At 43.4% G+C, this 22,017-nt stretch overlaps 1 protein-coding gene across 14 annotated transcripts in view; it reads left to right on the top strand.

Moving 5' to 3' along the window:
* LOC1276101 (four and a half LIM domains protein 2) overlaps positions 1–22,017 on the top strand; it is a 94,039-nt gene that overhangs the window by 18,308 nt on the left and 53,714 nt on the right. For 2 of the 14 annotated variants that reach the window (XM_061643155.1, XM_061643142.1), the window contains 3 exons: positions 19,642–19,813; positions 19,899–20,100; positions 20,700–20,944. In XM_061643155.1, coding sequence (XP_061499139.1) covers positions 19,642–19,813; positions 19,899–20,100; positions 20,700–20,944 — 619 coding nt within the window. Of the gene's footprint in view, positions 1–872; positions 1,578–16,912; positions 17,393–19,641; positions 19,814–19,898; positions 20,101–20,699; positions 20,945–22,017 lie in introns of those variants that run through there. The other 12 variants (XM_061643151.1, XM_061643143.1, XM_061643145.1 and 9 more) reach the window with 12 other exon arrangements.

A 22,017-nucleotide genomic window follows, 5' to 3' on the forward strand; every position in this document is an offset into this window, starting at 1 on the left:
AAGCCTTACAATTTATTTATCTTACAAAATATTACGCCCAAGTCTAAGCAATTCCTAATTATTTATTTGAAGAATGCAAGGGCTTTTTGTTTTATTTTCTAGCTTGTTCATAGCTAATTCTTTACAATTGCTTAAAATCAGTTTACTATTTTTTGTATAAGTTCTAAATTTAATAATAAAAATGTAAAAAAGCCTAGAAATTGCTTAGAAATTCAAATGCAAACGTACGCTTTACAAAGCTTGCTGTTGTTGACAGAACACTTTAATTTTAGAACGCCCCGCAATACTGCACTTTATCATCCTACCTTCCACAACAGTTGGCAAACTTTGGCCGCGAATTCCTAGCGATAAAGAGCGATAAGAAAACTGTGACGGAACGGGTGGGGTGGTAAGTCGATGATTATTAAGACCACGGTCGGGTTTTGGGGCATTGCATATCGTTCGGAAGGTGTTAATTGCCCGATGGTGTCACCCCGCTTCTTCGCGTTTCAGTTCTGAAGTGTATTTGCTACCTTAAGAGAACTCGTTACAGAGCGTTGCGTTGCAAAGCGATAGGAGGAGAGCATATGATGTAAAGAACGTTCTCTCGGGTATCTTTTTTTTTTTGGGGAAGCGGATGATTCAACGCGTTTCGTGAATTTTGCCGGCAATTTTTTCTTCATGTCTTTGCTGCTTCGTCGCAGACGACCACGTTGTTTGTGTGGTTTTGCGTAGCTCGTGCTATCATGCCTGCTGGCAGCTGCCGCGAGAGAGCGAGCATGGCACAGCTGTCCGCGCGAGAGTTAGAAGAGAGTGTCGCAAAGTGTGCGGATTTCCCACTCTCCCTCCCCCCTTCGTTCACGTGGTGTTACCCCCACAACCGGTAGCAGTAGCGCACCCGAGCACGAACCCGAGATAGGGTTGCCACCGCCGGGACGGTTAGCCGTGGCGCGCACTATACTCGCTCGTTAGTCGTCGCACGAACGGCGCACCAACTTGTGGCCACGCGTGTGTTCCGGGCGTTACTAGCTGAGTGTCAGCCAAACGAAACCGATCGCCGTGTGCGTTGTGCGTTCGCGCGCGCGATCTAAAAGTGGACGCGACTATATTGCCCGGCCACCTAGGAGGTAGAGCGCCCGGCTGCTGCTGTTCCCGGTGTGTTGCACTTCGAGGGGTTGGTGTGTTTACCGTACGCGCAGTGCTTATCGTCAGTGGCCAAGATTGGTCGCGGGAGGACCCACTGTGTTATCTTTTCTGCGTGTGTGACAGTTTTCAAGGCGATATTTTGTTGTGTGTTCGGTGAGGTAGTGAAGAGGTTGATGATGTGTGGTTTAAGGTTAAAAAGCAAGGGATAAATCGCGACGGTAAAGCAAACATTATGCACATCAAAACGATGCTCGGCTTCGAGCATTCTTTTCGCGTGGTCGTCGCGTGCGTTCATCGCTCTCTTTCGCGAAATCATTTGCCCGCGTGCACGATCGTATCTAACTGATCTTTGAAAGTAAATTTTCACACAATTTCCCACATGTGCTAATATCGTTATACTTTGTGTGCGTATATGCGGGATGTTGGTGCGTGTGAGTGTGTGGCGTGTTTAGGTATAGAAAACAAAACGAAAAAAGAAGCATGGGAACCACGTGCTGTGCTGCAAGTCGCGATCATTCGCGTGTCAGTTGCACTTGATCGTGCCCGCGTCACTGTATGCGTTTGCCTAGCGTGCGTGTCTCTGTCCTCTGTGTGTGTATTTTAGGAAGTGTTGTGGCACAATTTTGCGTGTGAGAAACAAAGCGTAATCATGGTTTTCTGCTCGGCCAGCGGGTGTGTCACGTCGGGGGGAACATGACGCCAAAGACGCCAAGGGCGCAATGATAGCGGGAAGAAACATTTGTTTATCGTACACACAGACGAATGAGTGAGGGGCTTGGTGGTGTAGACTGCATTAAAGTATAATTGTTATGCTTTTTGTTTCTGCTTTATCGGGGGTGTTTTTTTTCTGAGAAAGCGTACATGCTGGCAACGAACCCCTCCGCATCGGAGCTGCATCGTTTGTCCATGAAGATTTAAGATGTTTAACTTTGATTGGTTTCCAATGAGACTCTGGTCTTAAATGAATTGCGAAGTACAATGTTATGCATAATGGGTATTCAATGCGATCAATTTTTAATATCGGTCTTTGCCGATCGAGTCTTTCTCTCTCTCTGGCACAGGATTGCTTCAGCGATGCCGTCACCCCTGTGGCGCGTTGTTTCGCTTCCGTTCTGTACAGAGAGTGTCTGTCCCATACCAGGACAAGCCCTTCGTGATTCAGCCACTCGACATCTCTGATCCGATTTGTCGTTGCACCGTCGTTTCCCCACTTTTACCTTCCCTTCCCCGGTGCATTATTGGACGCACTTTGTGTGCCGTGTTGAAGTTTATTAGATACTGGCGTCAAATTGAATCACTAATCACGGGCACGATTCTCTAAGCGGGCTCCCGCTCCGTTGACGGCATCGCACTTGCCCAAGGTATGTGTGTGTGTTTTAATCAATTAAATCCCTTGTACTACCACCACCTGTACCACTCCTCGCGTTGGGTGTCCGGTCCGGTATGGAAGTGGCTGAGTGTGGTGCACCGCATTCGGCTATGCGCCGGAGTTGCACATAAAGGTGTAGTACATGCAGAGGTGACATACTCCTTCTCCTCCTTCTGTTGTCCACTTTACCACCATCACCATCACTTTGGCAAGGTGTTTCGCAATGACACAACATCTACACACGCGGGGCGGCATGCAGCGAGATGCCGAGACACCGTTTCTTCCTCCTACACTGCTTCTTTTTTTTCTTAAAGAGTTTGTGTACATGTGTGTGTGAGTAGGTGATAAATGCTGAACTAATTTTCCGTTCCGCGGCTGGTCGCGCGTACAAGCGGCCCTGTCCCTGCACCGCCCGCGCTCTGTGTTTACGTTCGCGCTTTAACGATATACCCCGTGTTTCTGTGTGTTTGTACGGTTGGATGGGGGTAAGGGTAACCTTACGATCGCGTTGGGAAAGTGGTCGGCAGTGTCGCTGCATTGTATCGGTGTCTCTCGGTGCGTTTGTTATGTTTTTTTTTCTTTCATTTTTTTCATACAAAATTGTGTTGGCCCTCACGGCGACACAATCGTCATGTCTCTAGTGAAGTGTGATGGCGCTGATTTCGACTGCCCCGGTACTGCCCCGCGTCCGTGGTTGACCTCCGTCCAAACCACGAGGTTATTGTTGCTGCAGTTGATGATGACAATCGGAGCAACATTTTGAGGGTTTGTTTGTACCCGTGTTTGTGCGTCGTTTAGTGTGAAAGGGGGGAAAGAATGGTACAGTAAAAAAGTAAAGCGGTTGGAAAGCAATTCGGCACAAGCACCTGTCAACTGACACCCGCTGTGTTGGTGGTGCAATCGTGTGTTAGTAGTATATTATTTTCATACGAAGAACTGCTCAGAATATTTAAGTCATTTTAGAGCCAGATGGTGAAATGGATGGGTGTTGAACTGTGGTATAGGATACGGTTGTGCCTGATGGACTTAGATTATCAATGTAAGGATTAAGAACATCTACTCACAAAACACAAATTTCGGTTGACGAACTAGTTATTCCTCTAGTGTATCCTTATTTTAAAATACAAAATCAAAGAAATAAGCAATTTAAGCGAAAGCAGGGCCACAAGGGACTAATATTGTTTTACCACTTTGACTTTGATTTATTAATTTACATAAATACAAACAAAGAAAATTGATGCATGTTATGCTATCACAAAATGAGATCGATTGATAATGTTTCAATGTATGCAATGATTTAATGAATTTTTTGGCGATGAATCTCATTAATTGTTGGACACTTTTCCATGGATTGATTATCATAGTATTGAGCAAAAAAATTCATTAACTCCTCATCTGTCCATGGTGCTTAGAAATTTTCACATTTATGGTTTAAAACATTGGACGGATTTGTCAGTTAATTATTTAGAGAGATTTGCTAGTTGTGATCAACATCCTATCTGACCACTTACAGAACAGGTTCAATAGATGCGAAGGATTTCATCTATTCATAGGGAGATTTTTTAACACTATTTCAAGTTCAAGTTCAAAATGAAAAATAATAATCAATTTATTATTAAATCATAAATATATCCATAGTGAAATAATATTCATTTAAACAAATGCTTTCGTTGTTCGTTGTTGATATATTTTCGGCAGCGTTTGTGCAAACAATAACTTAGTGGAGCTCCTCTTGCTTGGTGAATTCCTCGAAGCTAAACAAATTTTTATAGGTATTGTGTACTTTTCTCATCTCTATCAACCTTGGTCAAGGTCAAAGATCAATGTTATGAATGAATAATGAGTAGGATCTATTTTGTTTTTTTCCCAACCGACGATGAGTTCGCCATACTGGTTCTCCTAGCGTCTTTCTTACTTTCCGAGACGAGTGCATCAGATGATGAATCGATTGTTTAGTTACTTGGTTAAACAGATGACGAAAAATAGGTCATTGTGTGGAGATAAAAAAAAATAATAAAAACAAAACATTCCTTAACCATCTTTGTAAAACACGCCCAATCTCTGCCATACTTCGTTAATCAAGACAAATATAGAAACAGCTTTTAAGATGCTAGCTTTTATCACCGTCGTAACCAAGTATGTCTGTAGTATTATTCATACAATTCAGATTCGCTACCAAAATTGCGCTGTGAATAATAATGTTATCGTCAAATTATTCATCCCCAAAGGCAAATTTCCGGCGCAGTAGATGAGAGAGAGCGTAAAAAACCCCAGCCAGAATGCAAACATTTACTCTAGCATATCACTTTACGGCCCTCTTCTTAAACAAGACAAAGGCATAACTCTGGGCGAGTGCCAACCGTTTATCAGAACTTCCCCATTTTCTTTGTAAAATGCAGCAACGCATTGCAATTTTATCTTCCCAGCAGCAGCGTCTGTGCTGATCGCTCGCCTCGGCTAGGGGTCCCCCGACACTAGCAACAACGATTGGCCGACCGGAATTTGATTTACTTGCGTTCCCTCGCGATCCTCGCGTGATCGGGAGCCGACTAATTAGTGAGACGGGTTTTTATCGGGAAACGAAGAAATGCAAGCTACTGCCTGCTGTCCGCACGATGCTCGTAAAGACGGGCTGTATTTGCCTGTTTGTTCGTGTTCCGTGTTCGGTTTGGTTCATTACATCAACTTTTTGGCTACCGAACCGATGGACTCGTTGATTTTGATGACGCTGGAAGACGTAAACAAGCCAGACTGTGCGGTATCGTAAACAGCGCCGTGGAATCGGGAATGATTTTAATTTATTTTATTACACACTAAAAACACAGCGGTTTCCGATGCTATCATTTGCATGCGCCTACCGATCATGTGCTTCCGAATTGATCGTAACAAGGGAAATGGAAGAATTTAATTAAGCTTTTAACTTATATCAATGTTTCTCGATGAGAAAGCATCTTTATTTTTATTCAGGAGGAACATAGAGAGAAAGCATCTTAAGACACAACAATTATAGGAAAATTGTTGTCTAACTCGTTCATTTAACACATTTTTTATTACAAATCAATGGAATTATTAATTCAATTTGTATCATCACTTTTTTGGAATTGCCTTACTTTCTAATTTATTTCCAATGTTTTTGGATCCGTTCTAAAAGCACAACCATTTCATTGATTTATTTATTCACCCGCATGCTTATTTATCCATTTCATTTTATTGACCGTTCCATCCTTCCTCTGTCAGCACGTGTCTCGATGGAGGCGCCTAGTTAAAATAGATTATTTACTTCCTCTGTTTTGCGAAGGATTCACTGTTTTCACAAAATAATGAAGAAAAACACGTTCTTTAGTTTTTGACGTGGGCCCATAAATGATTGACATTTTCATCGGGGGTCAACGGTCAATGAAATATTACACCATTTTTTTGTACAGCATTTTTTAAAACGTCAAAAAAATGCTTATGAAAAGTTTGGTTATTACAAGTCAATAAACATTCAATTACAAATGATTGATGATAAGGTTCTCCCCAATGGGAAAAGATGCATCAGAGTTCATGTTACTCCTAACGAGAGCTACGGAACAAAAAGAAACTCAATGAAAAATATAAATAATTAGCTTCCTGGCTTCCTATACGGAAGCTTCTGGATAGATTTGGCCGCAAGATGTGTGGTTGAAAATTCCGAACCCGAAAACAGTGGGGCGGAAAATTGTTTACGCCGGCTTGCTCGGAAGGGAAAAACGATCGTCATGGATCAACAGCAAAACACACGGTGGTGGTGGTGGTGGTGGTGGTTCAACGAGAAACAGATGGTATAATATAGAGAACCACCTTACCTTTTCCGGGGAAACCGGGGCAGGCAAGTATAGTGTGGGGTCTGGGACACGCAGATTAAGTCATTTTCCCCAAGGCAAGTGGACACATCAATCCACAGGTTTGTGTAGCGTGGGACGTGCGCGTTTACTTTATCATGCGTACAGAAGCGGACCAACACCAACGCCACGTGTGGTCGTTGTGCTTCACGTGCGTACGATTCCCTGATCCCGCGAATACAGCAATTTCTAAGTGCGGTTTGTGCAATATTTGTATCATCACAGGACGTTTACGTTGGCGCAGCTTACCCCGAATGGCGTTGAAATATTAAGCTAGAGAGCGTTCGACGAGAGAGAAATGCTTTCCCGCGCGCACGTTTTACCGCCGCTTCCCGGGCAATAATGTTGTAGTTTTTGCTGGTCCGGTCGCAAAACTGACCTCAACGTTCGTCGAGACAAAATAAGCGTTTGTTTTTACTGTGCCTAGTGCCAAGTTTTTTTTTCACCGAATTAACCCGCATAAAGCTAAAATGGATTTTTCGGACTCTTCGAGAAAGCGCGAATGCATTAAGCTGAGAGCTGTAGTGATGGTGGTGGAATCTTTTTTGCTGCAGCTTGGCCGCAGGAACAACAATATTTTCCCTTCATTTTCTATGTTTCCTCGGTAAGAAGGACTGTTTACAAAGCGGCACAAAGTCGTGTCGCTAGCCAATTTTGCAATCAACTCTCGTTTGGCTTTACGTGAAACGGGGCGACCGATCGATTGCGTTTTGCTTGGCGATCCTCTAGGTTCGTCGCCAGTGTTTGTTTTTGTTTTTGATGTAATAGCGGCCGCCCAACATTTAGTTTAGCAGCCCGAAATGCTAACAAACATTGACGGATGCAGCGAGCGCGCTCTACATTTTGAGTTTTGGGACGCGTTTTTAACGATGCAAAACGACGAGGCTGCTCGTTGGCTGCTGATCGGACGTTCGTTCTGCTGGTGGAATGTTTGCTCGTGAACAATTTCAATTTAAAAATAACTCCATTTTGTGTTAATAAATCTTCCCATTTGTTTTCGGTGTCCATCCCCTCCACTCTAAGTAGCATTGGTCGTGTGTTTTGTACGAAGGAAAGTGTTATATTTTCACTCATCACAGCCCTCTGTGCGCTACTTCTATCAGTCCCGTCCTCGCGTACTCATACGATCTTCTCGGACCTAGGACATCATACTGACGCGCAACTATCTTTCTACGTACGCGTGTTGTCACAACACATAAGCCAGGGGTTGATCACTTTTACGCTTCCTAATCATCCCGAGATTGTTCTGTCTCACATATCGCGGTGGCGGTGGTTTTAATTTAACCTAGCGTATGTAAAATATTCACTCTCTCTCGGCTTGACGACTCACGTGTTGATCTCCAACACGTCGTGTGTCATGTGTTTGTGTGGCGCCATACTGTTCGGTCTGGCACTTGCGCTTAAGCTCGTTAGAATTTGTCAACATTTTTGGGGCCGATTGAGGCGTGTAATTTGGTTTATTTTCTTTCCACTTCCCCCCCGCTTTGGTGCTGAGCCCAAGGAGATTATGAGCTCTGTGCTACATTTGCGGACGAAAATCGACCGCACCGTACCGTGACATTTGCTGGGCGGTGGTTGTGTTGATGGTGGTGGATGAGGCACGCGCGCGCTGTGTGTTTAGAGTGTGATCGGAAATGGTCAATCGTTATCCGGTTGTTTAGGGTTGTAAATTAATGGTGAAAATATTTCGAACATCAAGCGTGTGTGTGTGTTTTTTTTTTTTTTTAAATAGAACTGTAGCCTGAGCCGTTACTGGCGGCTTGTCGGAAGCGGTTTGTCATGCTTTAATCATCGAGTTTTGCTTGAATCGAGGGTAATCGGCGAGTCGGTTACACTCAGTCTATCTAGAAGCTGTACACCTTTGACTCAGGACGAATAAATAAATAAATAAATAAAATAAATAAATTATATTGTGTAATATGCAGGATTGCAGTAACAAGAATTGGACCTAAGATACTTCAATAGGTCGTGAAAATTATGATCTGTTTTTATGTATGTTTCGGATTGTTTGTATTTTTGTGTGATGCTATGTATTTGTTATGTGCATGCATATATTTATTCAATTATTTTCTATTTGTTTCTTAACCCTTTCATGACCATAAGATTTCTAAGATTACATATGCAAAAAAAATACTATTGTTGATATGATGCAAGAGAATATTAAGAATAAGTTGTTTTACTTTGTATCCGTTCAGAGATAGATTTACCATACTGGACATATGTTTTATTTTGACATAATGTCAATAAAAATAACGATTCAACGATAATTTATGAACCGATAACGAGTTTTGTGGAAGGGAAAAATATTTCCCTTGGTTGTGAAAGGGTTAAGTAATCATTAGTTATTATACAAACATTTTTGATAATTGAAAGATAATTCGTCAAACAGCAAAGGGATTTTTTTTAAATTACGCAGAATATATATCATATTATGTTGTGTGTGCTCATTTAATATTAGGTTAGAGCTTAATGCGCTCTAAGTGTAGATGGTATTTATTTACACAAAAAAACAACTAATTGCTGACTCTTATCCGCATTACAACACTACACCACAAACTGTACTTAAATTTGATTGACTCAGTGTATGTGAACGCACACGACCATCTGTATCGAGACTCGATCGAGAAGATCTCGCGTGCGGAGAGGACTACTACCACTCTGCTTGGTGGTGATGTTGTCGTTCGCACAAAATTGGCTCGATGACAGCTGACAGTGGAACTTAGCGCTGGCTTTACTGATACACACCACCACCCCCACACGCTCCATGCACCCCCCAAATGTTGCACTGCTGGTGCTAACAAACTCTCACACACACCCTTATTCTACCATGTGTCAGGTGTTGTGTATGTGCTCTACTAACTCACCCTTCCGGCGAGACTGTTGCGAAATCCCGGCCCGGGGCAACGCATCTTGATCGCCGCCCAATGCTCTGACCTTGCCGCACACACCTTGGATCGAAAGGCGTGACGTCACGTAGCATAGCGAGTGCTCGCCAAACGTTGTCCACATCGTCGCCACCGTAACCAGAACGCGGGCGGCGATTCCACACGTCACGGGTGCAAAATTAGAACTCATCTCCTCACATCAGCAAGATTGGCGATCACCCGGGGGGATGACTACGCTACGATTATGTAGCGAAAGGGACACACCACATTCATCATGGAAAGAGATGTGTCTGTGTGTGTGTGATGTTTAAAAATTGTCTCCACTCGGTTGTTATTTTTCAAATTAAATTGATGTTTCTTTCTCTCGTCAGCGTCGGTGCGAAAATAGATTTATAATTCCTCATTTTTTGGCGTCGCTCTTTTTGTGTTTTTCCACAGCGCATTTCCTAACTTCCACGTCCGTCTTAGAACAAAATTCACAACGATCATTTGCGATCGCGTCTGCTTTTATGTGCGGTTCATGTCGATCGTATCCATGGTGAATGTTTTACAGATATAGCTTGGCTCGTTGTAGATCGCGAGCAAGAGGAAAGCTACACGCAAAAATCATGATGAATTTCCTTCCTTCGCTTCAAAGAGGAAAGCAAATGTAAACAAGACAATTGTTTGTGGTTATGAGGTGAAAACAAAATTTGCAAAAATATTTACAACGCTTTGTTATAGTGAAGTTCCAAGCACATAAACCAAATAAGAATGTTTATTTTTTTAATTTTGTGTAATAACATCTTTAACCATTTCACAGTATTATTCCAGCATTTTTATTATACTTCTTTAACAAATCCTCACTCAAATTCGTATTACATTTAATTCTTCTTGACATAACAAAACATTAATTATTGGTTGAGAAAATTAACCTTTCACGTGCGCAATATCCTCATTTAACCAATCTAACTCAGTCCAAAATTCATCGAGCGAATCCAAATCGTCCTCATCGTCGTCGCCGCTATTAGAATCATCGTCGTCATCGGTTTCACAATAGCTTTCATCAAATATGAAAAAGCTCGCTACTACATCCGGATAAGCCGCTCGTTTTTTACGCTTGATTCTATTACTAAGCGATATAGAACTTATTTTGGGATCGCTGCTGATAAGTGTTTCCACAAACGCATCCTTTAAAGAATCTTGCTTTGAAGTTGTTCTTGCACAGAGCTTCCTATCTGAAGGGAAAAAGTTATGCTCGATCTCACCAGACTTCTTGCCAACATAGCCTAAACGCACAGGTGAGCGTACTATCAGTTGACCGGCGTGTGCTAAAACTTTGTGCACTGCTGCCGGAACTCGGGACCAGCTGTAGAGCTCCAGATATTTGTGATAGGTGTCGCTGCAGTACTGTTGTACCTTTGCGGGGTGCAGCGGATGACGACTATTGATTGCGATGAGAATGTTTCTGAAGCGTTCGATAAGATCTTGGTCGATGTTGAGCGTGGTACTTGCAAGAGCGGGATCGGCCAACACTCGTCGGCTGATGTATCCCATTGTGTTTGTGCTGGAGGAAGATCCTGCATCTGCTTCTGCTACTCTTACGCCAAACGCTTCGTAGAGACGCTGTTGCACGGTTTTCATTCTTTCGTTAAATGTGGTTCGTTGCACTTCCGGGATTTGCCATTCTTTGAAGTCTATCCTATATGACAGTTGCAGCAGCAGCTCGAAAAATGTTACCCAACAATGGATGGGTGAAATACTATACACCAACGGTTCCTCTTGCCCTATAAAACCCGATGCCAGGATTGAAGCGTCCATCATTTCTGATGGGGTTGCGCAGCAAATCAGACAGCAAGTGGTCGACGAATCATCCAGCATGTATGATAAAACTTTACCCTCGATCATGCTTAACACAAATTCAAACTCCACATCGACTGCTTTATCATCCTCCAAAACAATATGCATTGGTTTTAGGTTGGAAATTTGTTCATCAACATTGTGCTTGGTTTGAAGGACTAATGCTTTTGATGGCTTCGCTAGCAGTATTGAAATTGGTCTACAAAACCGATAACTCTGCGGGGTAACGTTGAGCCAAAAAATGTGATGTGACGCATCGTCCAGGTTAAGTTGGATTGGGGCTAACACACTGATCAAAACGTCAGTAGCATGGCCTGATGTGGCATCTATGCCGTAGGTGAAAACACATCGTAACTTGAGTACGTTCAACTGCTTCTCCGTTAAAAAATCCCTCAACACCTTCTTCTGCATCTCCAATATTCTTCGCACCGTATACTCAACCAGACATTGCATTTCCATTTTCGCTGCACACTCTGTAGTCACAATTTTTTCAAGAAACGGCACACATAAAGCTTCTGCTCTTCTGATGGCATTAAACGATGGAAAGCGGGAAGGCACAAGGCTGCTCATTGATTTGTACTGGGCTTCGGTCAGACCCAGGTCTATGTAGAATGCCAGTACTTCTTCATCGGACAGCATATCAGAATGATCCGTTGATATGAGAAGATCGCCTGGTGATTGTAGCAACAAGCTGATCTGTTTCATGATGTTATATTCTTTGAGCCGATATGCTTCACGACGAGCGATTCGTGTAGGTGATGTTCTTTCGTTCGCTGACTCTTCTGAATGCTCCATAAACCGTATTTTCATTCGTTCAGCAAGCTCACTGGGTTGTTCGTAGTCAGCTGCCAGACTACAGCTATTTGTATTCGATGTAGAAGCACCACTGGACAGTAACTGGGTCGGGAATTTGGAAGCCAACCATTCTACATTATTTGCTTCGAAAGAGCCTCGGACGCGATTACACTGATCCCACTGTAGTTGAGCACGTAGGTAGATGCTTTCCACTTCGGAACGGGCAGCCTCGATGTCTAGCTCCCGGTTCCGAGCCTTCTTATCAACATAAGCTAACGCTTTGTTTACGTTAGTGGTTTGGGCATCGCCAAAGTTAAATTGGTCCACAATCTCTCGCACTTGTAATGAAACCATGTTGCTCACTCGGTTGTAGTGTATCGTGTGATTTAAGAAATTAAATTTGCTTTATCTACTGATCACTTGTTTCCGCGTCCTTCCCGTGTTATGTTTTTGTTTTGTTCGGTCGCCACTCAGTTTCAGTTTGACGTTTCTCAAATTACCAAGTGTTGTGTATCTGACGTTTAGTTCGTTAAGTTTGTGGAATTCGTTAAGTTTTAAATTTGCCGTTATTTTAAAAATAATCCTGGTTTTGCGTTAAATGTTTTAAACTTTTTGAAATTCGTTGCTAATTCTGTAAGCACTGCGATATTCGGTATATTTTAAATTACTTTATAAGGTAAATTGAAATAATAAACATGATGGTATAAACATGATAGTTTCGGTGTTTGCCAGTTTATGGAATTGGAAAGTAAATTGGCAAAGAAATTGGATGGGGGACATTTTTTATGCTTAAAATATTAGGATTTATGTGATCATTTTAAATTTCCAGAAATTAATTATCTTTATGGTAATTTTAATCTATGAAATACCTTTGATGGCTTCCACAATGCAATACAAGCTTTAAATTTAAGATTAACTTAAAAGTAAGACTTTAAAGTTGTAAAGAGCGTTTCCAAATTGCTTCACATATCCATGTTGACTGCAGTTGTTTATCAAAAAGGGAACAATTGTAGAATGAACCGGATTTTAAAATGGATGTATAAAAATAATCATGAGCTATTCAAAAAAAAAAAACAACCTAGTGTTTTTCTTCCTGAAAAATGTACATTCCGTACAAGTATTGAATTCCGACTGTATTCAATAGTTGGTGTGCAATCGAAGTTCCATTAGCTGAATTTATAATGTACTTCAGTTAGTATTTCAGATTGAATCTAGCAGAAATCTAGTAAGGAAAACGTTGACAACTTGTATCTTATTTAATTGAGGTTAAATATTGAATGTTTGTTTGGCACCCATCCAACTCTGAATAATCTTCACGATTCTAAACACTACAAAATAATTAGAAATATCTGTTCAAAATATCCCAAATCGCGCACTATTCCCACAACTTGGTCATTTAAGCAGATTCAAAATGAATAAATAAAAAAAGTGATGCATTCTGCCCTTAAGTGCCTTGTGGGTGTAGCAAAAAAAAAAAAAAATCATAACTTTTCACTCCAATCACCGCCATCATGTAACACAAATGGCAAACGTTGTTACAGTTCTGAGCAAATCGTGCCCAGGTATAACCCTTAAATATTGTTCCTAACGGTCACTAGCACATGACAGCTACAGCTAATGCGGGGCTGAGAACAGATTGGACCGGTTGTTGTCAGCAAACTATGTTCCACCCTTCCAGTTGCCCAATAAAAACGGCCACATGTCCGGAGAATCGGCCGCACAACAGCATATACCCCACTAATCTACCAAATGGCAATGACATTCGGCCTGAATTTGGTTCGATCGGTTGGGGTTCGTTGCCGTTCTGCAATGGCGATTTTTGGTTTGGTTTGGTCTCACACACACTGCCTCCCAATACCCCTTTTTGCCGCACTTCCGATACAGATCAATTTTAGGGTTGGACGGGCTAGTTAAGGAAATGAGCCAAACCTTATCCCCGCCGTCGTTCGTTGTCGAAGCTAGTTAAGGAGTTGGGAAAAAGGGAGACACACAAAAAAATCGACTCACCATCGAGCCCTGTCGAAAGAGGTTGATTTAATTAAATTTATGAACTATCAACGCCTAACGAACACAATCGCTAAACACAGGCACACGTACCATCGTGTTGTCCTTCTTGGGACGATTTGTTTTCTTTCTTTGCCATTGTCTTGCAGCAAAAACAAACTACTACGAGTGGGAAAGAGTGAACACGGGGAAAATGTAACAAAAACGCTAGCCAGAAACACCCTCGAAGGAAGTGTGCGGCATTACCTTCCAGTGGGGTGATAATTGACAGTATCCATTGATGGTAATCGGGGTGACAGTAGCTTTCCCTTTTTCACGAACGTATATCGAGCAACTGCTTCGAAAGGGAATGGAGCTGAAACGATCAAGTCAACCATCACCCACCGGTGGTGGTAGTAGTTGGCCACACACACAGCGCAATGCTACTGCTGCTGCCAGCGAGTGTCCACTGAGGGCGGACTAACGAGGACCCTGTTATTGAACCGTAGATAAAAGGGCGTAATAACTTCTTATCGTCCGTATCCGCCACGGCTTTCGGGGCTGGATGGGTGCAGGGATGGCTATTTTTATAAATCTCAACCACCACCTCCACCAGCAGCCGCAAACGGAGGAAAACGACCGAAAAGAAGAAGTGTCTGAGCGTGCCATTCACAACTGCCTCTAGCACGTTTTGAGGAGGGCAGGAGTAGGTGGTAGACTTTTATGACGTTTTGGTGTCTATTTTTGGATGAAATATCTAAATCAACCGTGCGACGCTGGCTTGATGGGGTGGAGGACGGGGTGATGCTATTTAGACGCTACCGGGATTTTTTCACTATGAAATCCTGGGTACGTTTCGTTTGAGGTGGTAGGATGGGGTAGGGTGTGTATGATAAACTATAGCGGAAAATATGATACTCTCTCTCCCCTTCCCGATGCTTCACATTCCGAGCAACGATAACAGGAAGCAGTTGCGTAAAATAACTTCCACCGCGCAGCCACGCAAAACGTGCGCAACGGGGTTTGCGATGAGTGATTTGGAACTGGACCCCACACCACTTGGAAAAATAAATAAAACCGTCTAATTCGTACCCCATTTGCTCTCGCAACTTCAAATCAAAAATCGCAGCAGCCGCAGCCGGGTTTTGGCCGGTTCTGGTGCACGTGATATTTTATTTCTGTTTTTATATGCGCGCGCGCGCGTGTGTGCCATCGTCCTTTGCGCGATCGCGCCCACCACCACCACGGCTAATGAGCACCTGTTCGTGGCGAAAGATTTACATGGGAAAAGGAAAAATCGAAAAAAAAAAACCGTTGCTTTTTCCGCTTCCCCAAAACACCAAAAAGAAAAAAAGTTATTGAAAAAGATCAAACATCGTTGCGGCTTCCCGCGTTGAGTTTGTTGAGGCATCGGGAAAGCAAAACCTTGCCCATTGTTTACGTTCCGACGAAGGCAAAAACGTCCTTCCGCTTGCTTGCGCTGAACGAGTTATAAACCATTGTACCCTTCTCCTTATGCCTCGTGGAAGTGAAGCGAAAAAAAGAAAAATCGCGTTCCTAGGGTGCAAAAGAATAATCACCTCAGTTTGATACAGAACCGGACAAACGGGTTGTGGGGGGCCACTGTTTGTCTTGCCATTAGCGCGAGGACACCGACCGATCGATCATATGCTGTTTGACGATGGCGATGATGAAGGAAAACCCCACCCGACGACGGGACGGTCTTGGGGTTGGATGGAAAATGGTGCAAAGGAATTGGGGGACTGTGTACTGGGGGATTTTCCCACCGTTTTTCGTTCGAGAAGATTGTGGTGTGTGTGTGTGTGTGTGTGTGTGTGTGTGTGATCGTGGCGGAAAATATTTCTCAATCCGTCCAAAAACAAATTCCGTGCCATTTTTCTTGCAAACTCTTCTTCTCCCTCACACACTACGCTTTTGCTGATGGTTGGTTGTGTTGCTCTGCTGATCGTTCGCACGTTTTGATGGTTGATTTTTTTTGTTTTTTATCTTGCATTTTCATTTCACAGAAGCGTGGCGCTATTCGCAAAAAAAAAAAAATTGTAAAGCATATTTTCCCGTTTTGTTTTGTTATAATTTTCACACTTTTCGTAAGTGGTGCTGCTAGTTGTTTTGTTGCGCCTTAGTTTATTTTTTTCGCAAAAGTGAAAACTGAGCGCTAATCATCGTCACTTCGTTTGATCGTCACCCGTTCGCAGATCGGCATGGAGCTGGTTGTTGGGGCTGTTTCTGCGTGCTAAGGAAATGTGTGTTTGCTTGATGTTTTGCGTGAGGTGAAATGTAGGTTAGAATTGATTTTTTTTGCAAATATTTTACACAAACACAATTACAATAATTTTAAATTTTTCATAACTATATTTAAAGCGACTTATTTCAAGGAAATAATAGCGAAAGCAGTTGTTGTACCACACGATAAGCATATTTTAAATAAACTTAAAACAACCTAACAAAAATAGCAACCACCAGCACAAACGGGGCACAGCAAATGGATGATAAACAACACACGAGCGCGCTCGGGTTGAATCGATTCCTCGAAAGATTAAAACGATCGCCAGATATTTATGGAGATAATATACCAGCCGACGGTGAAACATCCCGCTGATGTCGGTGATGACGGTGATGATGATGATGGTTTTCCTAATTTTCATAAATTCTCCAACCTTCAAAATGAGTTGCACCTGTTTGCCCCATTCGATTCGACACACCCAAGCGTTGTTGTGTGTATTTCCACTGTAGGGGGGGAGTATGATCACAAGAGCGCAACCATACGACCCACCTACCAGGTAGTAGGATAATGTTTCCAAGGGCTAAGGAAAATGTGTGAAAAATTAATCGTGCCATAGAAACAGTGGACGAAGCTCCCACGGTACATCCGGAAAATGTGTGTTTCCCTGCCAGCGTCCCTGGTTACGATTTCGCACGGCAAATGGTTTCATTCTGACGCACGCGCGACCACTCTACCACTTCCAGGTGAAGCACACACAGAGACACAGATACCACTGCAACTGATATTCTGAAATGTGTGATTCCACAAGAATCAATAGGCTAAAGGTCATCCTCCGTTTTCTAGGCTAAAAAAAAGTGGAAAAGAACGTATGGCCCGTGTGGGTTGATGTTAATCCGGTGCTAATGGACCACGAGCGATGAATCCAATCAGTAACTATCATCGAAACACAGTGTCAAAACAAACCAACAAACAAACGAACGAAACACACCGGAAAATGTAGTGTGCGCGTGTGTGTGTGTGCAGTACAAGTGATCGTTTGATCGCAAGTTCGACAAACCGCCGTAATTGCAGTGTGATACCGACGGAAAAAAGCGGGAAATAGAAAAACCACACACACAAAAAGCAGCACGACGATGCTAGACCTGCAGCGACACGCGGACTGTCCACTGTGGGACGCCCTGGCCAGCCCGGTCGTGCCGTGGCCGGGGATGCGGTACGCCTGTGTGAAGGTCCTGCACGCCTACTGCAAAGTGTTCAACAAACAGGAACTCTACAATCTGATCGTAAGGTAAAGCGGGGCGCGCGGCACCCTTCAAATGGAGGGATAATTAACCGTAAAACGCGTCTGCAGAAATTGCACATAAACCGAGCATAAATAAGATAAACCCCTCGCTATGTTGAATGATGTCAATGTTTAGAAATCGTTTAATTGACATTATTTCTGGGGCGCGTTGTCTGCTTTTTTATCTTTTTTTTGCGTCCTAACACCATTAAATTAGTTTGACAAACACATATACATCCGTTGCACAAACAATTGACTTCAGTTTTTCAATGTCTCTCCCGTTAGAACAGTATAATATAGAGCGTTTTCCATTGCAAAAAAAACACACACGACGGCCGTAATAAATCTTCCTCTCCCGCGTTTCGATAGTGACTTCATTCCATCGTGGCGAACGCCGATAAAATAAATGTTTATTATGTTTCAACTCTTACTTGCTTGCCAATAAGCTCGGCCACAAACACACACACACAGACACAGACACAGGCACAAAGCCACAAGCCCTCGGCTGGCTGTTGGATGATCTAAGCACTTAAAGTGTCAATGTTAGTGATGTGATGATGTTTACATTAGATAATTATAGCTGCACTAACCGTGATGAGGATATACGTAGGAGTTAGTGTACAAAAGGGAAGAAAAAAAACAATGAAAAAGAAAGAGGACTTCAGGTTTTTTTTGCTAAATAAGGACCCATTTGTTTTAAATTTGGAATTAGATCGAATTTTTCAACAGTATGAGAGGTATTTGAATCAATACGAATCGTATTGAAATTATGCCAAATCAATTTACAAAACACATTTGAATAATGCTCAACACCGACATTGCTTCATTCCTTTTAATTTACTTCAAACGAACATTTCTCAACGGGTTTGTCTATGTGGAGGAGCTTGTCATTGAACTTGACTTTTCCGACCCGCCTGAGTCGTCGGACGCGTTACGATGTGTGGCAGGTCCACTTGATTGTTGTGATGAATGGCATATTTTTAACCTTTAGGCTGATCCGCTCGTACGGCGATCGTACGGCTAACGCGAGAAGCTGCCCCAGACGCTGGTCTGCTTGTCAGAACTGGTAATACAAGACGCCGCCGTCGTATGTCTCTTTCGATTTTGAGAAGAAAAGGTTGGCTCTCGTTTGGTTGGCGGAAAATTAGCACAACGCTAACGATATGATGCCGAGTGTGTGTGTGTGTGAAGCAAGGGCAAACCGTTCTGACAAGTATTCACAAATTAACAAGCTCATTAGCTGCGCTCGGTTTAACCGGACCGGAATTCAAACTTAAGTAGTTGCGATCGAGCAAATTGGTGGGTTTGTCGTCATGGAAAAGAAGTTTTTTATGTAATTTAAAAAAAAATCCTTGTTCGAGCCTTACTAACGTATATCATCAAAGACGCTGCATTGACGTCTGCAACGTTGAATAATTTGCAACAAAGTGACAACAACACGTTCATAACAAATAATCCAACTCATTTGTTCTCACACTCGTCAGCACCGAACACGACTGCATTCGTCAACCGTTGCCTCCATGATGACCGTCTCATGGATCGGAAGTGGAAACTGCTGCCTCCACCAACACGGCCCGATGCATTAACCTTTCTCAATCCCTTGTTTGCCTCCGTCCGACCATCATCATCCATCGCAAACGATCTCCATTACGGGGCTAATTCAATTAAATTTTATGATCCCCCACAGAGAGCGAATGAGCGTCGAATGGTCCGTAACTCTGGTGCTGCGGTCTTGTTTATATGGTATCCGCCGGTATCCGAGCCGGTCGGTCGGTTGGTCGGTTGAGAGCAGCCGCAGCAGCAATCTCAGCACGCCTAATGAGCTGTGTATGGTACCGCAACCACATACTCTCACTCTCTCTTAGTAAATCATACCGTAAAGACCCGTAGACACAACCACCGAATGGTCCGCTCGGGTGCAACCACTTGCACCACCACCACCGCTATATGTGTGTCTGTGGCTCATCGCTCAGCTGTGTTGGGTTGAGCAGATTCTCTCGTGTCGGGTTCGTGTTCTATCGCTCGGTATCGCTGCTTCTCAGCCGTTGTTTTGCTCAACCGGGGACCGCGGTGGAGTCGCATGGTGTCTCAGTACGGCAGGGTTTCTTCCACACAGCGCAGCAACAGCAAGAGCACGTGCTATCGAGCGCGCGCGCAAACACGCTGCCACTGCCGCCATCTGGCGGACGCTAGTGACCGTTACTAATGCAACGTTTTTGTTGTTGTTTCATTTTCCTTTTGCCGGTGCTCAACAGGAAAACGTGCCAGGAGTGCAAATGCCCGCGGGAAACGCACGCCGTCTACCACGAACAGTTGACCACGGTGAGGGAACGGCTCGGCTTCAAGCATGACACCAACACGTCCCGGGTGGATCCGCGCCAGATGGGCTACACCTGGGTACCGCCCGGCATTCTAACGTCGGCCAAGGTAACGGCACACACCGCCACTCTGCAGGATGACGAATGAAACGGACTGACGTTGTTTTTGCTTTTTTTCTGTCTTCAATTTTTAGATACAAAGATACTTTGATGTGATACCACCGGAGAAGGTGCCCAAGATAGGCACGCAAGGTGAGCGGTTCCGCGACAAGCAGCTGGTGTACCAGCTGCCAAAGCAGGACCTTGCGCTCGACTACTGCAAGCACGTGGAGGAACAGCATCGTGGCTCGTACGAAGATTTCGTGGCGGCCAGAAACGAGATCGCGCTCGATATTGGTAGGTTGGATTGTGCCATCGCGTGGTTGGTAGAAAATAGTAGAAAAAAGGTTTTAAAGGTTAAACATATTGATCAAGTATTAATTTGAAATTACAACTAAACTCAGGAGATGCTAGAGCAGGTAAAGGGTAGAATGATGGAACACTTTAGAGAGCATATTAAATCAATTTTCCTCATTAAAATCATTGATCAATTGCCTAAAAACATAAAAGAAAATGTAAGTTACCCGTCTATGAAGTGTTTATTCATGAAAAATCATTTGAAGCTTCTTCTTATCTTGTTGATTAGTATGTCGTTTGTATTTACATTAGATGGCATATTCCATTTTTATACAGTAAGAATGGTCCATATAGGTCGTATTGGTCAATCTGTTTTCCTTAATTTATTTTATCCATCATTACTAAAATTAGAATAGATATGATGAGTTGAAAATATCTCATTGCATGGTAAGGGTAGTAGTGTAGGAAGGATTAAAATTAGGATTGCTTGTTCATTTTAAAATAATATCATCAACTTTGCATCAAAATCATAAACTAAATGAGCAAATCGGTTTAACAAATCCAATATTGAACCCTACCCGCATTGTTTTTCGTTGTAGGCTATGTCAAGGACACGCCGCTGGCGACGAAATGCACCGGTTGCAGCGACACGCTCAACCAGGGCGAGATGGCTGTGACGGCACCGAAGTTCCGGGAGCAAACGCTCTGGCATCCGCGCTGCTTCAAGTGCACGACCTGTGATGAGCTGCTGGTCGATCTGACCTACTGCGTGCACGACGACCAGATCTACTGCGAGCGACACTATGCGGAAATGCTGAAGCCACGCTGCAGTGCCTGTGACGAGGTAGGTGCACCGTTTCCTACCTTTCCATCGGGCTGTGCCTACAACATGCAATATTGCGGTATTGCAATCAATGCGTATTCGCTTCATTATCATTATCCAGAAGGGGGGGTTAACTTGTTTCGGGATTTTATCCTAGTTCCAGCTCTTTTCTAATGACCACGATAAAACAAGGGCAATAAATGGGGAAAATGGGGAGGTTTGTCTCTGTGTGACAAGTTTCGGTGACATAACTTTTTAATTGATCGTCCGCACTAGCGAGATTTGATGAGGGGCTGGGAAATGGGAAACCACCCGCGTACGATACCACACGCCGCGTGCAGTGATTTATCGAAACGCTGCATTAGCTTTCTCCGCTCCGTGCCGTGTGCGAGCAACTGCTGGATTGGAGCCGGAGCGCACCGTGTGTGTACGACCCAAAACGTTCCGCATCCGTCGTCGTTGTCGTCGGTCGTGGTGGTGTGACAGTTTATATTGCTTGTAAGCCGGACACTGTTTGTCCAGTCAGCAGTACCTGTGAAGGCAGGATGGCAATGGGGGGAACAGACAAACATAAACACTAACGCGCCACAGTGTGTGGTGTATGTTCGATCATACGATACATTGCCAATAAAATCGAGCAATGTGCCAATATTTGATTTATACGGAGACGGGGTCGTCGCCGTTTGTGGTTGTCCGTTGGAATATGGTGCTGCTTCTTGCACGGTGTGTGTGGTTCGATGAGCGGCGTAACGTTTCTGTAATTGCAATATGAAAATAACGGATGGGACGTGTGCGTGCAGCCCCCCATGGTGGGACCACTTTTCGGAATGACTCAATCGGCGATATAAGATGGTTTACGGACAACGACATAAATTCTGATACTTTATGAATCTCTTTACAGGGAATCGTTTATGTATCTCTCTGTGCGTTCCTTTAATTTAATATCGTTTAATATCGTTTCATCGAAAGCATACAGTAAAGTGTGTAAAATATTGTTCTTTATGCATTTTCCACTACTAATGAAGTGTTTAAATCGACCCAATTGTTCCAAGGAAAGAAGAGAAATCAGATAACAAAAATGTCCGTCCTGCTCC

Source organism: Anopheles gambiae, chromosome 2, assembly GCF_943734735.2.
Source record: "Anopheles gambiae chromosome 2, idAnoGambNW_F1_1, whole genome shotgun sequence".
NCBI lineage: Eukaryota > Metazoa > Arthropoda > Insecta > Diptera > Culicidae > Anopheles > Anopheles gambiae.